At 39.2% G+C, this 15,641-nt stretch overlaps 1 protein-coding gene across 1 annotated transcript in view; it reads right to left on the reverse strand.

The window, feature by feature from the left end:
- Nucleotides 1–15,641, reverse strand: part of bcl11bb (BCL11 transcription factor B b) — a 32,826-nt gene that overhangs the window by 12,426 nt on the left and 4,759 nt on the right. The window contains exon 2 of the mRNA XM_017456256.3: nucleotides 11,713–12,081. Coding sequence (XP_017311745.1) covers nucleotides 11,713–12,081 — 369 coding nt within the window. The remainder of the gene's footprint in view (nucleotides 1–11,712; nucleotides 12,082–15,641) is intronic.

The following is a 15,641-nucleotide window of genomic DNA, read 5'->3' on the forward strand; positions in this document are numbered from 1 at the left end:
CAAAGCTAAACCGGTTTCAGTTTACTGAGCGATGTCATACAGAGGCGAAGCCAGGTGAAACTGCCAACGATCAACTCTCCAGCCGTGAGAGAGTACAGCGTACAAGCGCGATTCTTGAGGAGAGGTCTGGCTTGTGTTTGCTGCACAGTGAAAACAGTATCCACAGCAAAGCGGCGGCATATGGCCCAGTCATGGTCAGCATGCGGCATTTATCACATCAAGACAGATCAAAATCAGCGCCAAGGAAAAAGACAGACAGTTTGAGTGAGGGAGGGGAAAATAAGACAGCCGTAAAAAAAAAAAAAAAAAAAAAAAAAAAAAGCGTATGAGAACTTCGGTGTTTAAAAGCGGTTGCGTTTTTATAATGCCACCCAGAACGCAACGACAATAACGGTGGCAGGCAAACGCCGCTGTAACTGAGATTACGTTCTGGCTGGTAACGCTCAAGCCGACACCACACTTTACCACTGAATTAAGCTCAGGCAATGAGATCTCGAGACGTTGTAATGTCTGCTAAGGAAAACTGTTTGTTTTAAACAGCCGCAGCTTCAGATCTCGCTTACTTGTTCAGCTAAGCTAGTCTTTCTCCATGAACAACACTGTTAGTGTGACTATTGATAGACAGTGGGCTAATCCTTCGGGGCCATGTAAGAAAAACAAGCAAGGAGGATTGTTTCCACAAGGACGTGCGTGTTTTTGCGCGTGTCTCTTTGAACTCCCCGCACTTTCACCTTTATACCTTCCCGAAGGGGTGTAAGACAGACGGAAAATGTAAATAAATAAATAAATAAATAAATAAATAAATAAATAAATAAAAATGTGTGAAGGTGTGTAAAGATTCGATTAGAATCACTGTGAAAACCAGGAAAACACTGTCACGATGAAGTGATGTGTGACGTCTTAATGGAACATGACCCACATAATCTAGAGGTCCCTTCATAATATTAAGGAGCAGGAGAAGAAAAATAACGCGCGAAAGGATAAAATCACAAGGGCTTTAAACGTACTCCAGAAGCAGAGGGTCGCATCTGGGCGTCAGCAATGCGGTTAGCTCGCAGAAGACACGACGAGAACGAGCTGCTGCTGACAGATCCAATGGGACATGATTCCTCACAAGATGAAAACTATAACCAGAGCAATGATGTTTTTAATAATTATAATAAAAACTTAGTCTCTGTTTTCCAAACTTGTGCCACAGCCAGGCAGTTTCTCACAAAACGTGAGAGAACATTAGGCGAGTCCAGAGAGAGACAGAGCGAGGGCTGAAAAGCGAGAGGGACCAAAAGGAAAACATCTGGCGAACACCGTCAGCACATGCTGAAATTTAGCGGCGGCGCTTGCAGCCTAAATTAGTGGCGAGTTTTATTCCCTGCTGTGGTAGGAAAAATATCAAATCGGTTGCCATATGACTACCATAAAGCGGTATGTGGAGCGTTTGATGCCTTCATGTGGGAGACTTTAACTCCTTACAGGGCGGCGAGTGGAAAGCACATGGCGTGTCGCTCTTTTCTGCCGCACTTTAACTGATCCAGTATGGAGCAGGGTCGAAAAACCAATCAGCCTTCCTCGGGGTGGTGTAGGCCAGCCCCGAAAGCCACGCCTCCAATCCCATGAGCCTTTGCAGCTATGCAAAACTTCTGGGGATTTCACTGGGAAGCCAGTAGAATGGGTTTGTATCGTAACCTTTTTTCCCCCCAAAATACGACTCTCTACAAAAGAAAAGGTGGATGCTCTTGCCAGTAGTATATGTTGTGTAATGTATCAAAAGTTTGAACAGGCTGGATTCCTAGAGCGCAAAAACAAAACAAAAAAACACCACCCTGAAAAGTTGTTTACTCAAAACCTATTTATAGTTTAAGTCTAATTATTTATATCAACGACTGAAATATATCTCTGTAGAAAATTGTCATGAATTCTTTGCTCAAAGGTATTTTGCGAAGCTTTAAAGAAGCTTTAAATCCGTATCAATCGTCCGTTCTGAGACGGGAAGATTTTCGTGGCGCGTGGACACTATAAAACCTGTAGAAAAGCCTAACTGGAATGAATTATTGCTCCAGTGATGGAAAGTTGAGTGAAACGACATAAGTACAGATTTGGTGAGATGTTCTCGCAAGATATTTTACTGTTTAAGTAAGGTTAGAAATGTATGCATATTTGAATTGTTTTGTTCACCAACTTGAACTTGTTTCGATTAAACAAGTTTCGGTTTTCGGTTATTTTCTCAGTACAGAGTAACGTGAAGTTCAAATTATTGTCTGGGCATACACTACAGACATGCTGAACAGAGATTAGATTGAATGCTGGTGTATAATACACATAATGCTACACATAATGCTATAACAGTACAGATAATGATGTCAGGTCATGTAATATGCCACAATATTGTAAAAAAAAAAAAAACAACAACAATAAAAAAACATACTGTATTGTTAAACAGATATCAGAGAATGTTATTTTTGTCCTTTTTTTGTTACAATGGAGAGCTATTATTCACCATAATCTGTTAAACCCTTCTGTAAAACGTTCTAAAATAAACCATGAACACCTGATATATATACATAGTGTCATAATTATCTGTGAAAACGCTTTATAGCGCTGCTTATTATGCATTATGTATGGTTAACGTGATGCGTTATAAATTCATAACACATTATACCACCAATACCAAAGAGTCCCGCTTTGTCTAGCGCCTTATGAGACCTGTCGTGATTTATTTTCTTGGATAAATGAATCACACCCGACAGAGTGACAGCTTAATAACTTAATTATTAAAGTGTATAACTTCATAACGAGTTTATCAAACTCATCCTGGATGTCGTCGAGATCGGTGATGTAACACGCATTGTTTTAAACGCTGCTTGTAATGTGAATGATTTAGAAATGCATGAAAAACGATGCTATCAAGTGTAACGCCGTAACATGTTATGAATGTAGTCGTTGGTCATTGTGCATACGGCTTTCGTGGAAAGTGTTACTCATTATTCCGGTGCGTTCTGACATGAATTCGATGATCGAGATGTTTTAACCGGATACATAAAAGAAAAACATGATATTAACTGTATGTCAGTCCCTTCATATTCAGGTCTGTTCTGAGGATACTGAGGACACATAGATACAGTTTACTCAAAGTGTGTATTCTGAGTGACAGTGTGAGAAAATGGCTTTCATATCCGCTAACGATCTCTTGCTACTAACTAACTTGTCACACACACCTACCCTCCTCACACAAATACACACACATACACACACACACACACACACACACACACTCACACTGTCGCTCTCTCACTCACTCTCTCTCTCTCTCTCTCTCTGTCTCTTTCTCTCTCTCACACACACACACATACACTCTCACTCTCTCTCTCTCTCTCTCTCTCTCTCTCACACTCACACACACACACACACACACACACACACACACACACACACAAAATGCCACTGTAACCTCTAATCACAACCCTGAAGGCTGGACATCAAATGCAGCAGAGTCGAAACCAGATGATCAGAGGTAATTAACGCAGTTTCATATGCAAATTTAATTAATGCAGAACTACAAAGTCATTATGCAAATGGAGTTTTCCTTGAGCCCCTGCGCAAATATTCATCGTTCGGAACAGGGATCAGTCTCGCCATCTTTCGAAAATCTCTCCTCTCTCCGACACACAAACACACCCATGAATGCACACACATACACATACGTACACACACACTCACTCACACACACACACACACACACCCACACACACATGCACACTCACACCTCTCTCTTCAGGGACGACATATAAATGCGAGAGAAGTTCTTTCAAACTTGAGATGGTGGATTTTTATTTTTTTTTTTTGTATTTTTGGCACCGCACCAGGCTCTCGCTATCAGAGCAGGCAGCTGAGAGACTGGCTGAGATGATTTGGCACTGAAGCGAGACAATGAGACTGTTAGACCGGGACCGTATGAATATGCATGACACTGATTACTTTCCATGATTAAAGACTACTCTAATATTTAAATGAGAGCACGCTCGGTGATTAGACGAACACTGCAAAGGGCCAGCGTGCGAGGACGTGTGCTTGCTTAGGCAGATTAAAAAAAAAAAAAAAAGATTCACCGTGCAGCCTGCAATAAGCGCGGTGTAGGTGTCGTCTGCGCGGTTTTGCAAACGAGGAGAAAATTGATGGCATTTGTATTTCACAAAAGAACAGGTAGCGTCTTATATAAGAAGCACGCTGTAATCAAGCCCAGCGGTTTACAGTTATACTGTGACACTCCAGACTTGTTTACAATTCCACAAATCTCACACACTCAGATATATGTTATATAGGAAACACAGATCACCATCTGCAGCCGTGAAACAAAAGCACTCATGGAGGACTCTTGATCAGGGTTTGGGCCTCGTCAGGCGAATGTTTAGACAAGAAAAACCTCAAAGGTTTGACGTACCAGTCTCACTCACCAATGATTACGCTCACATCTGGAAGCTGGATCATGCGCCACGGCAAGAGCGCTGCACTGATTCGACTGAAAATGCTAAAGAGTCGTTCAGTGCACCTAAGACGTGTGTTGAAATGTTACAGAGTGGGAAATATTCCTGCCTTTTGGCAAAGATCTGCTATTGACCCTGAATATGAATTTGAACAAATTAGTAAGAGTACAAACAGTGAACTGGTGATTTTCTTGATTCAGTAATGAGACGCAGGATAATCTATAATCAGAAGCTCAAATACTGAATTAGTCTCATTAATTCAATGTGTACAGTAATATTTTGTCTATTTATTAGAACCACAGAGGTTTTTTTTTGTTTTGGTTTTTTTTGTACATTTATTCATTTTTTCTTCCTGAACTTTCTGCTTACAGAATACATTAGGTCCAAGTTAACGGTTTGGATTAAAACTATGAAATTCACGTGACCAGTCCAACAGGCTAATAACCAAATTGACTCGATAATAAATCTAACAGAATGTTCTAGACTTTTAGCACTGTAACAAAAGCAAAACTAAACACTGAATCCTGGACTATTCTTCACACACCCCACTTTGAGAACCCAATTTGCTATGATGTACACCTCTAAGCATTGTGTATCTGTACTTCCAAAATAATACATAATCAGTGATCGATTTCTGTTAGGTTATATTTACAGATTTAAAGGCGCCAATAATTGAATTTGATACGTACTATTGAGAGATGTTCATATAATACAAAACAATATAATACAGTACAATGTAATGCATTAAAATACAATCTGATTCAGTATTGCACAAATAGTCAAATTGCAAGTTGAATACATTTTTATTACATTTTTAAAGTGTTAGCTTTGATAATTGTGAGGCCATGTCTCCTTTACTGAAACTGACAGGCAAAATGCCATGGAGTAAGAGAGTGAAATAACACCTGGTATCTAAATAAATGTGTTTGATAATGTTTCTAAATAAAAATCAGTAGTAATAAAAAGAGCTCTGAATATGAGCGCTATCCTTTCCCGTTTTTGTGTGTCCACTGCAGTTTTGGAAATCCTGAGAGAAAAGGCATAAAAATGAAAGGGGTGGTCAGAAAATTGTCACGTGAATAACACTTTGCATGTAATGAAAGCAATTTGCTCAAGTTGGAAAAGACACGTGAAGACAGAAAAAAAAAAAGAATTCACTTTGATTAATTCTGCATTTTGCTTTTCAGCTTGGTGGAAAGTCGGTGAATCTTGGAGGGAAACTCGAAAACTGGAAAAAGGATGAGGTTTTCCGGAATTAAAAGAAAACTGAGTAACTGCTAATTATATAGTAATGTTCTTACAATTCCTTAATGCCACTTAACGTAGCTCACAGTTACAAAAAAAAAAAAAGTAGTGAACATTAGCTAGCTAGCATGAGGAGGAAGACGATCTAAGACGTTGTGGAAAACTTGATTATAATTAGCACTAATTTGCTATTTAAAAAAAAAAATTAAAAAAAGGTGTTATCTTTAAAAAGTGTGAGACCTGATAGACATAAAAGAAGGATAGAGAAAGGCAACAAGAAACAGTAATGCAAAATTTAAGGGGTGGTCAGGAAAAAATTGGAATAAAATTTTCGTGATGGAGGAATGAATTTATTTGAATGGGGACAAAAACATGGCACACTTAAAAAAAAAAAAAAAAAAAAAAGGTATTTTTGCCTGGCATCTATGTGAACTTTAAACTTGCAAATTAGTCAAACATAAAAAGGACAAAATTGTGTGATAAAAAAAAATGATTGAGTAATTGCTAATAATTTCTTAATATTGCCTGTTGCTCACAGTTGCCAAAAAAAAAAAAAAAAAAAAGCTAGTTAAGATTAGCTAAAACACTTTTCAGGATCACCTGATTTTTGCTCCAACGTGCTAATTAAACTCTGAGCCAAATTTCCAGTGTGAGATCTTTGGAAGTATGTTTCTGCACTAATACGACAAGGACAGCCCATCTGAGTCTAAATTCAGTGGCACTGATCCTTTAAGCTGGAGGTCAGGGATAACTTCCTCACACTTGAGCCAGCCATGCTGTTAAACTGCCCCAGCGGGAGCGTGATGTTGGGGAGAAAATGAGTTCAAATGACGGCCAAGGCTGCAATCGAGTTCAAATGTCTGCCAGTGTGCGTGCCAGGATCAGCCCTGTGGGACTACAGTGGACAGAGGCACATATCTCTACACTCTCGCTCCATCCTCAGCAGGAAAGGTTATGAACATAACTGAAGGCCACTTTCCCTTTAATAGTTTTCTGGTGCCAATCTTTTTGTGCCTATGGCAAAGTACTGCCCGTGTTTAGACGTGAATAGCTTGACATAGTATGATTAGACATTCTCAGGATCTTAACGGTTAGCGTTGTGTACTCATCAAACTCTAACCTTGAGCAATCAGGAATCATACGTTCCTCCTGACCAAAGATAAAGCTTTACTGTCTTCAATTTGATAAGCAAAGTTTTCATGCTTTGAGAAACTACTGTTTCGCCCTCGAGCTCCTCTCTAACCTGCATGTCTGCAGATAACCTTCATTTCCCCGACGCTTCTAAGTAAGGAATAAAACATGGCGTGATGTGCCGCTATAGGAAAATAATCAACAACTCGCTCCTAACAGTAACTCCGTTTCACATCGAGCTAACACCATCCTGAAGTTATTTTTCTACAATAGCACATCCCAGTGTTTCATCCTTCTTACATCACACTAATTACAACAATTACGTCACTTTTTGACAACTACGATTACATTTTATCCATTTATAGTTACATTTATTGTTGTGGCATGTCCATGACACGAGTTAGTTCCTATTATCACTTACGTTATAGCATCTACGAATGTACGAACGTTCATGTTACCAAGAAACCAAACGCATAAAGACTTTCCCATGCCGAAAGACGTACTGAGTGTTACAAAGCGCTGACACTGGAGACTCCTTGCATAAATATTTAAGGAATGTCTACTTAAGAAAACTTCACCATATCAACAATGATGCTCTTTTAATTGAAACAATCGTTTACAAAAATCTGTTGAGTATTAGCCTTAGATTATTGTCGGCTATACAAGTCCCTGTGATTTTGTTGTTACAACAGAAACCAGTATTTAAAGTATTTAAAGAATTAGGAATCAAACAGCCCTTTGGTGATGGAGGAAATGCGAATGTATGCAATCGTCCATAACTATGATGGATAAAGGTTTTGTGAACGTCGTAAATACTTTTACAACTACAAGATGCTAAGCTAGAAACGCTATCTACCTGGCTAAAACAAATCACAGAAATCTTCCTCTTTTTTCACTCACCTTCGTTATTGTGGTTATGCGATATGACTAGGCGTGTCGATATTTTAATCCCATACCTATTTGAGAAATTTAAATAAATTCAGTAAATCCGTGTTTATAATCTTTGCATTATTAATATTAAGACAATCGATCGTGCTATATTATGTATCATGCGGATGAGTTTTCCTGCACACCTAAATCCATACATTCCTTCGCTTGTGAATTTCTTTAAGCGCAAATAAAACGCTAAAAAAATGATATATAAATAAACTGTGAAGTAAATTCATTCGTGTCTATAGCAAGGTTCTGACACAATATAAGATGAGTGCATAGAAAATGATCAATAGAACAATTACAAAACTAATACCGTTAACAACTGAACAATTCCAATGAGCTACTCGTCTGTTCTACAGAAACATGTGGACTGGAAATGGATTTAAAAATAATAATAAGTAGGGTAATGATGTGTTAATTGTAACCATTAGCAAGGCATTTTATACGATGTACTTCTCATCCAACTTAATATTTTACAACTCAACCGCTGACTACGAAACTCCGCAGTCAAACTAAATTCTGATATCCTATAATTCCATAAAACATCACGGTGTTATAATATTTTCACTTTAATGTATAGTGGAAACCTGAAAATGAGGTATAATTATGCACAGTAAGATGAATCTGCTGATTTAAGTCTCAAGTCAGTTTTAAACAGCAGTCTTTTAAGATTATTACTTGTCACACTGTACAAGACGACCCCAATGGTATCTTGGCCAAACATCTTCTTTAACAGACTGCGTGATAATGTACGTGTTCTCCGTGTCAAAATATACCAAAACATAAAGATCCTCTAACGATAGACCTGCAATGCAAGAAAACTATTACGTCATGCTTATGTTATCGATCAGCATGATCCGGAAATCAGATCGTCTTATTGAAGAAATAAGGATACTCTTTTGTTTATATGTTGTTTATCTTTGCCATTACCGTACTGTACTTTTTGTGTGATACGATGCCGTGTTCCTATTGGTGGTTTTTAGACGAGCGTCCTAGCAGCGGTCACTCTCTGAGATTAAAACATTTCGGACACTGACGGAACTTTTTGTCGTCGGACGTCATTGATCACAATGGCACGTTATCGGCAGCCGCTGAGTATTACGTTACATATCGTAAGGCCGCCGATCTCAACTCACGACCAAACTAGTATTTTAAGGTGTCTGGGGTTCATGTGTTAAGGCAGTTTTAACACACTACTGATTTGTACTGAATAAAAGTGAGAGAACTGTATGCAAAGGTGTGAGAACTGTGTGTGTGTGTGGCGTGTGCACACAAGTTTTAAACTCTTTCTCAGGACCGAATGACCCATGGGTTTGACCTTGTTGGATCAGCATTTAGCTAGTACCCATTAAGAAAGATTGTCTGTTTTGTTTTATAAAAGATTGTCTGTTTTATTGTCTGTTTTGTTTTTTGATTTGAACAACATGCAACACTTGTCTGAAAAAGACATATCAAAATATTCACTTTTGAATGCTGAGGTTAGGTTTGAAAGTAGAGATAGGGCTTGGTGTAGACCAGCTAACTCGGTGGAAATCCCCATAAAAACAGTAATCTTAGATGCGGTGTTGAGACCTGTGTGTGTATAATGTTCAGTACGTTAGCTGCTGCTGTGCTCATGTTGCTCGTGGTAAACATGCAGTCCTGTAGCTCTGCTTTCTCTTGCATAACACTAAACAGCAAAAAAAAAACTTCCCCTTAATAATAATAATAATAATAATAATAATAATAATAATCATAATAATACCTTCCTATTTCTTAGAGCCAGTGAATTTTAATGAGCTTCCCTAACCATTTTTTCTCCTAATATATTAAATTCCCCCTACATATAGGGTAAGGTTCAGGATTCTTTTTTTTTTCTTTTTTTTTTTTAAAGAAAATTGGTTTCAGCTGGCAAAGTGCTTCGGGCTGCAAAGGGATGTTTTATTACAAACGAGAAAGAGAGAGAGAAAGAAAGAAAGAAAGAAAGAAAGAAAGAAAGAAAAAGGAGAGAAGAAGAATGAGGGGGTTTCTTAGTAGGCATTCTTATTCGTTTTCGCGCACTTGCTTGATGTCATCTTCCACTGATCACGTTTCATTCCAACACTGAAGAACACAAGAACGGTTAAAACACCTGGAAATGTTTTTGATCCTATCTAAATATGGTGGATACGTCAAGTGGGGACTTGCTAATGAGACCTAATTTAAACAACAACCCAACATTGGCAGCAACTTCTGTAGCAAAGTGTACGCTTTCATTTCCTTTAACAAAACCAGTTATTAAAACCAAAGATATAACCTGATCTCTAAACAAAAAAAAACAAAAGAAAGAAAGAAAGAAAAAGAGGCAAAGACAAGAATGATGTGGTTGGATTTCATTCAATTTCATACAATAAAGTCATAAGAAATGATCCAAACACTAAACCCAAGCTTAACCGTTGTAACTTTTCATATAAATTCAGTCAATTTTCTAAATGTGAGACCATCTTGGGGAATATCTGCTCATTTAGATCAAGCAGCAGCTAATATGGACGTCTGATTGAGATGATTGAGCTAACTTAGCTGGCTAGCAATGACCTCCTGTGTAAACTTTAAGTTAGCAGTAAGCTGCTAGTACTGAAGATGAGTTTGAATCTTGTCTTATACTCTTTCACACTTGCCCATTGTTCTGTCTTTGCATTTTTGTTCCAAGGATGCTTTCACACTAGGTGTTTTTTTCTCAACTGTGACATGTAATGCTATATTTAGCAACCGTAAGTCGGATAGAATGTGGGGTCTTTTGTAAAAATAAATAAGTACATAAATAAATAAATAATACCATTGGCTTTTTCTTCTTACAGTGGAGCTTTCAAAGTTGACAAAATGTAAACTTTTCAAAATAAAAGTACTGAGTGACGTCAAACAACTTTGACCTACCGACCAATCAGGTGGCAAGTTGATAGGCAAGCGAGAAAAACCAATCATGGAACACACATGAAGTGCTGGAGAAAAAGTCTTGTAAGAGATTGTATATAAGGAGATTTATGAAAATATTATCACCAATATTCCAATATTAACACCGTGTCTATTGTTGGGACTGGTACGTGACGTGAGGTGAGGTTCGACTTTATATATATATATATATATATATATATATATATATATATATATATATATTTACAGATACTTTTTCCATAGCAACATTCAAACCGGGATTCAAACTCACATTCAGTACTCCAGAGGCATACGTATCTGCCCCCTCTTCTCATGATTTTTCTGCTTCCAAAGCCACAATGATGCTAAACTACTTCCTCACCACAGTTAAACCAATCTTTATTTCATCTCTATTACTCATAATGGTTATTTAGGAGAGTTAGTTAGCTGATACTACTAGCTTGGGCTGATAACAGCGTTGTTACACTTACAGCTTCCAAGTGTGAAAGCACCCTTACAAGGTAAAGGTGTTTAGGCAAGAACATTCTTCCTAGAAATGCAGTTTTGCCCTTCAGCCAGAGTCTGTTTGAGAGAGAAAGAAAAAGAAAGAAGGGGAAAAAAAGTAGAACTCTAATGAACTCATCTGACAGCGGACATGCATTCATGTCTTAATCCCTCTTGCCACCAAAGCTAAAAGGAAAAAAAATATTTGAAGGAAGATGGATAGATAGATAGATAGATAGATAGATAGATAGATAGATAGATAAATAGACAGATAGATAGATATATAGGTAGATAGATATGTTATGAACAGTTGAGGAGTGTTTGTATGGGTGTGTATGTGCACAAGTGTGATTAAACTGGTCTGTGAAAGCACTGCCAAAACCTAACACACACCCCGACCCTTGTGTACTTCCTGATTGGTTGTTCTCTGCTAAGCTCCGCCTCTCAACACACCTACACATGGATGTATACAGTTTAACACACATATCAATCCCTTCTCTCCAAGCCCTCCTCCTCCCTTCCACCCTCGTACCTGTCGGTACACTCTCTTGCTTGGGGCAGATTCCTCTGGCGGGCGTTAGACGCTTTTCTTCCTCCTCATCCTCGCCTGGTGTGACCTGGATGCCGATCTCCACGGGGCGGGGTCTCCTGGAGAGTTCTACTCGCAGAGCACGTGGTGACGATGACGTGGCGCCACCTTCGCTGGGTTTCTCGTAGCAGGAACCGGCCCCTCGGCACAGCCTCCGCTTGTGCTCGATGAAGGCCAAGATGTCTCCCAGAGGGAAATTTGTCTGACATTGACCGCAGGTCAGCAGGTCTCTCTCTCCAGCGTTGCCCATTGGACTGGGAGGACACACCCGTGGTGAACGAGGCTCCACCCCCATTTCATGGTTGGCCTCGGCTGTTGGGGGGAAGAAAGGGGACAAGACAGCGTTTAATTAAAACATAAAATTTTCAGCTAAACACGTTTAAGGAAAGCTTTGATGGAAAATGATTTAAGTCTATCTCACTCCAAATCTAGCATAAATACAAATAAATACACAAAGCTTTTCATTCTTGCTTTAAAGCGATACAATTCTAAACAATTTTGGAATATAGCAGGCAAAAAGTGAGTTTTAGGTTTACAATGTAGATTAAAAGTGAGACTGTGTTATCATTCCTATTACTTACAGCTTTCTAGTACAATTCCGCCTGCAGTGTATCTTGTGGGGAAATGAAATTATTCCAATTATCCAAAATGCCTACCTCCATAAGCATTTTATTCTTGTTTATACATTACACTACGTCACACGGTGTCCTAAACCTCACCAGTGAAGAGCTGGATGTAGTTATCGGTGGATGTAAACTGAAAAGCTTTTAGGTGAGAAAGATGTTTATGAGTGGCTAGCTACTCAAATCATCCGCAAACCTCAAAACATCAGACCTAGATGACTGAAAATATTTTGACAAGGGGAAAATTGTTTACGTTTGATTTTTCATCAAAAAAATTTTTTTAAATAATAATCTGAAAACATGTTCTTAAATTGAGCTTGACGCTAACTAATACCATGTCCTCAGCTTCAGAGCATAAACTTGGCCTCAAGGACCGCAGATCATGATCCTTATAGTGTACGCTTGCTATAGCGCACAAGTAGTGTCTTGCCGTTACAAAATGCCTTTCTCTTTCTTCACACCACAAAAAGCAGAACACCTGTGAACTACAAACTGAGATCAGACAAGGTGTCTGTGTGTGAGTTTCTGTCTTTGTGTGTGTGTGTGTGTCACAGCCGTGCAATAGCACGATCCTGCAGTGCTATCGCTATTTCCGGTCTACTTCTCTGCACGCTGGACCGGATGCTGGAGACGTGCACATGCACTGTACAGGTAGAAGCCGAGGAGCGCTTGCTGAAGCCGCAAACAGGGCGCGAGAGCCGCAGGCCGCCTCGCAGGTGCACTTTGGGAAAAGATCGGTTAAGGATACTCGACAAACAACCACCTCCTGTGTGAATATTTGTGCTCTGTCACGCTAGCACTAACTCGTCTGTGCCTAATTGAACTCCTTTTATTGCAACCAAGAATATAGCTCTTATTCTGTCTGCCATATTTTTAATAATGTATATTACTTATTGTATATCATATAGCTTTATTTTATAGTCCGTGTAAATTATGAACGGTGTACGTTAAACAGAAATGGATGCACGATGTACGAAATTCACATTGTTCACATTTTTCTCTCCATCATTTATCTCATATCGCGTCATACACTAATACTAATAACTCTATTAACAGGTCTGAGATCTTATACCATGTACGTAATAGCATCTGATATACTGTGTATATAGAAAGATTACGGTACGCTAAGGAGTAGACACTCCTCGAGTATATCAACCGCTCCGTGTTCTCACATGGCGAACGTTGCTGCGAGATGGCAGCCTGAACGTTAACAGCGAAGCCATTCTGTGTCGCCGACACACACCTGGCCATCTGTACTCGGTTCTCAGTGTGAGATGAAAGAGGCATCAGCCTGTTTGTTCACACACGGTTGAGTAAGATCGCCGGAGGAGGAACATGAATGTCATGGAGTTGGCAAAGATCCCAACGCCACAGGAATGGCGGACAGGAGCTCGTTCAGTAGCACCCTCGCCCCCGAGAAGAAGAAGAAAAAAAAAACGCCCAGCACTGCTACGGGGTAGGGCGCAAAACATGCAGGTGGGGCTGCAAACCATACACACACACACACACACACACAATATCAAATTATAAATCAAATATAAAACAACAAAGAGGTGACAATAATAATAATAATAATAATAATAATAATAATAATAATAATAATAATAATAATAACAACATTATGATTATTAGCAATCATAGTTGTTGTTGTTGTTATTATTATTAATTATGCTAAAATTATATTATTATAATTGTTAATTATTAGCAGTTATCAATTATCATAATAAAAGGAAATTCACAAAATTGTTCGTTTTAAAAACCCTCTAAACATATTATTTTAAAGTGACTATACTCAATATTATTTTTTAAAAAAATGAATAAGTGAAACTGTATTCAGTAAAGCACTGTCGTCCAAACCTAGTGCTTAGTGTTTAGTCGAAATCCTGTTCGTGTAACAAAAGTGTCTCAGACGCAAACACAACATGAGCATGACTAAATAAATAAATAAATAAATAAATACATACATACATACATACATACATAAATAAATGAATCGAAACAGTCTAACCATCGAATTGTTAGCAAACCTCGGCAGCTGCGTTTACAGAGAAACGTATCACATGTTCCCAGTACGGCTGGGTGAAGTCCTGCAGGCCGTTCGACAAAGCTCAATCGTACACAATGTTTTAATGCTCACAATGTTATTGTGCATCACAATAACATGACTTTATTCAATTATATTTAGTGTGGAAAACAAACTCTCTCTCTCTCTCTCTCTCTCTTGCTCTCTCTCTCTCACACACACACACACACACACACACTCACACAAAGCAGCAATTTCATGCACGTTCCTCAGGGAAAAATTGACAGACAATAAAGCGAATGAATTATATCCAGCTTAAGATAAGGGGTGGAAGTGAATGCGGATTGGGAACGATACTCCTGAGATGACAGGTAGCCACATGGGGGATGTGCACACGATAAATACACTTATCACACATTATTCCTGAAGGCAATAATCAGAGGGAAAGACAAATTCCGAAGAAGTATATTCACACACAGACACACAAAAGAAGGTGGGTGTGGGTGGGTAGTTGGGGGCGTTGGGGGAGGGGGGGTTTGGGGGTTTGGGGGGGGGGTGTTCACTCTTCCCAACTGCACAAAGCTCCTAAAGACTTACAGCACCCCCTATCAGTCACACTATTGACAACTGACTCTTCATGAGAAGTCCCACACACACACACACACACACTGAGCAGACACACACACACACACACGTAGAATGAGCAGACACACACACACGTAGAATGAGCAGACAGACACACACATACTCGTAGAATAAGCAGACACACACACAAACACACACTCGTAGAATGAGCAGACACACACACACACACACACACACACACAAAACAATCGATACTGCTAAACAGAGCAAACCCCTACTGCACATGCTTTACACACCACCATGCTGATGGCTAACGTGGGTGTGAATATGAAGTCCTGCTTTGTGTCGGTTCCTTACACAAAACTGCTTAAACGTATCTACGTACATGTCACAGACCTGGAGATAACAGCTCTAGTGTCCAGAGTGACAAGATTCGATTTTCAGACACCTCATCAGACTCATCAGAAGAAGAAGCAGTCATTCTTTCTGGTCACTCTCTTACAGTGCATACAGTCAAAATGTCATGTGTGTGCATCCACAGGCCATGACACGAAATCGTATTGAAACAGCGTGCACGCTGTTGCACTGCATGCACTAAAACGAACCACAGGTCTAGGATGGACATCCCCCTCCTACACATA

The sequence above is a fragment of the Ictalurus punctatus genome, chromosome 25 (assembly GCF_001660625.3).
Source record: "Ictalurus punctatus breed USDA103 chromosome 25, Coco_2.0, whole genome shotgun sequence".
In the NCBI taxonomy this organism is placed as follows: Eukaryota; Metazoa; Chordata; class Actinopteri; order Siluriformes; family Ictaluridae; genus Ictalurus; species Ictalurus punctatus.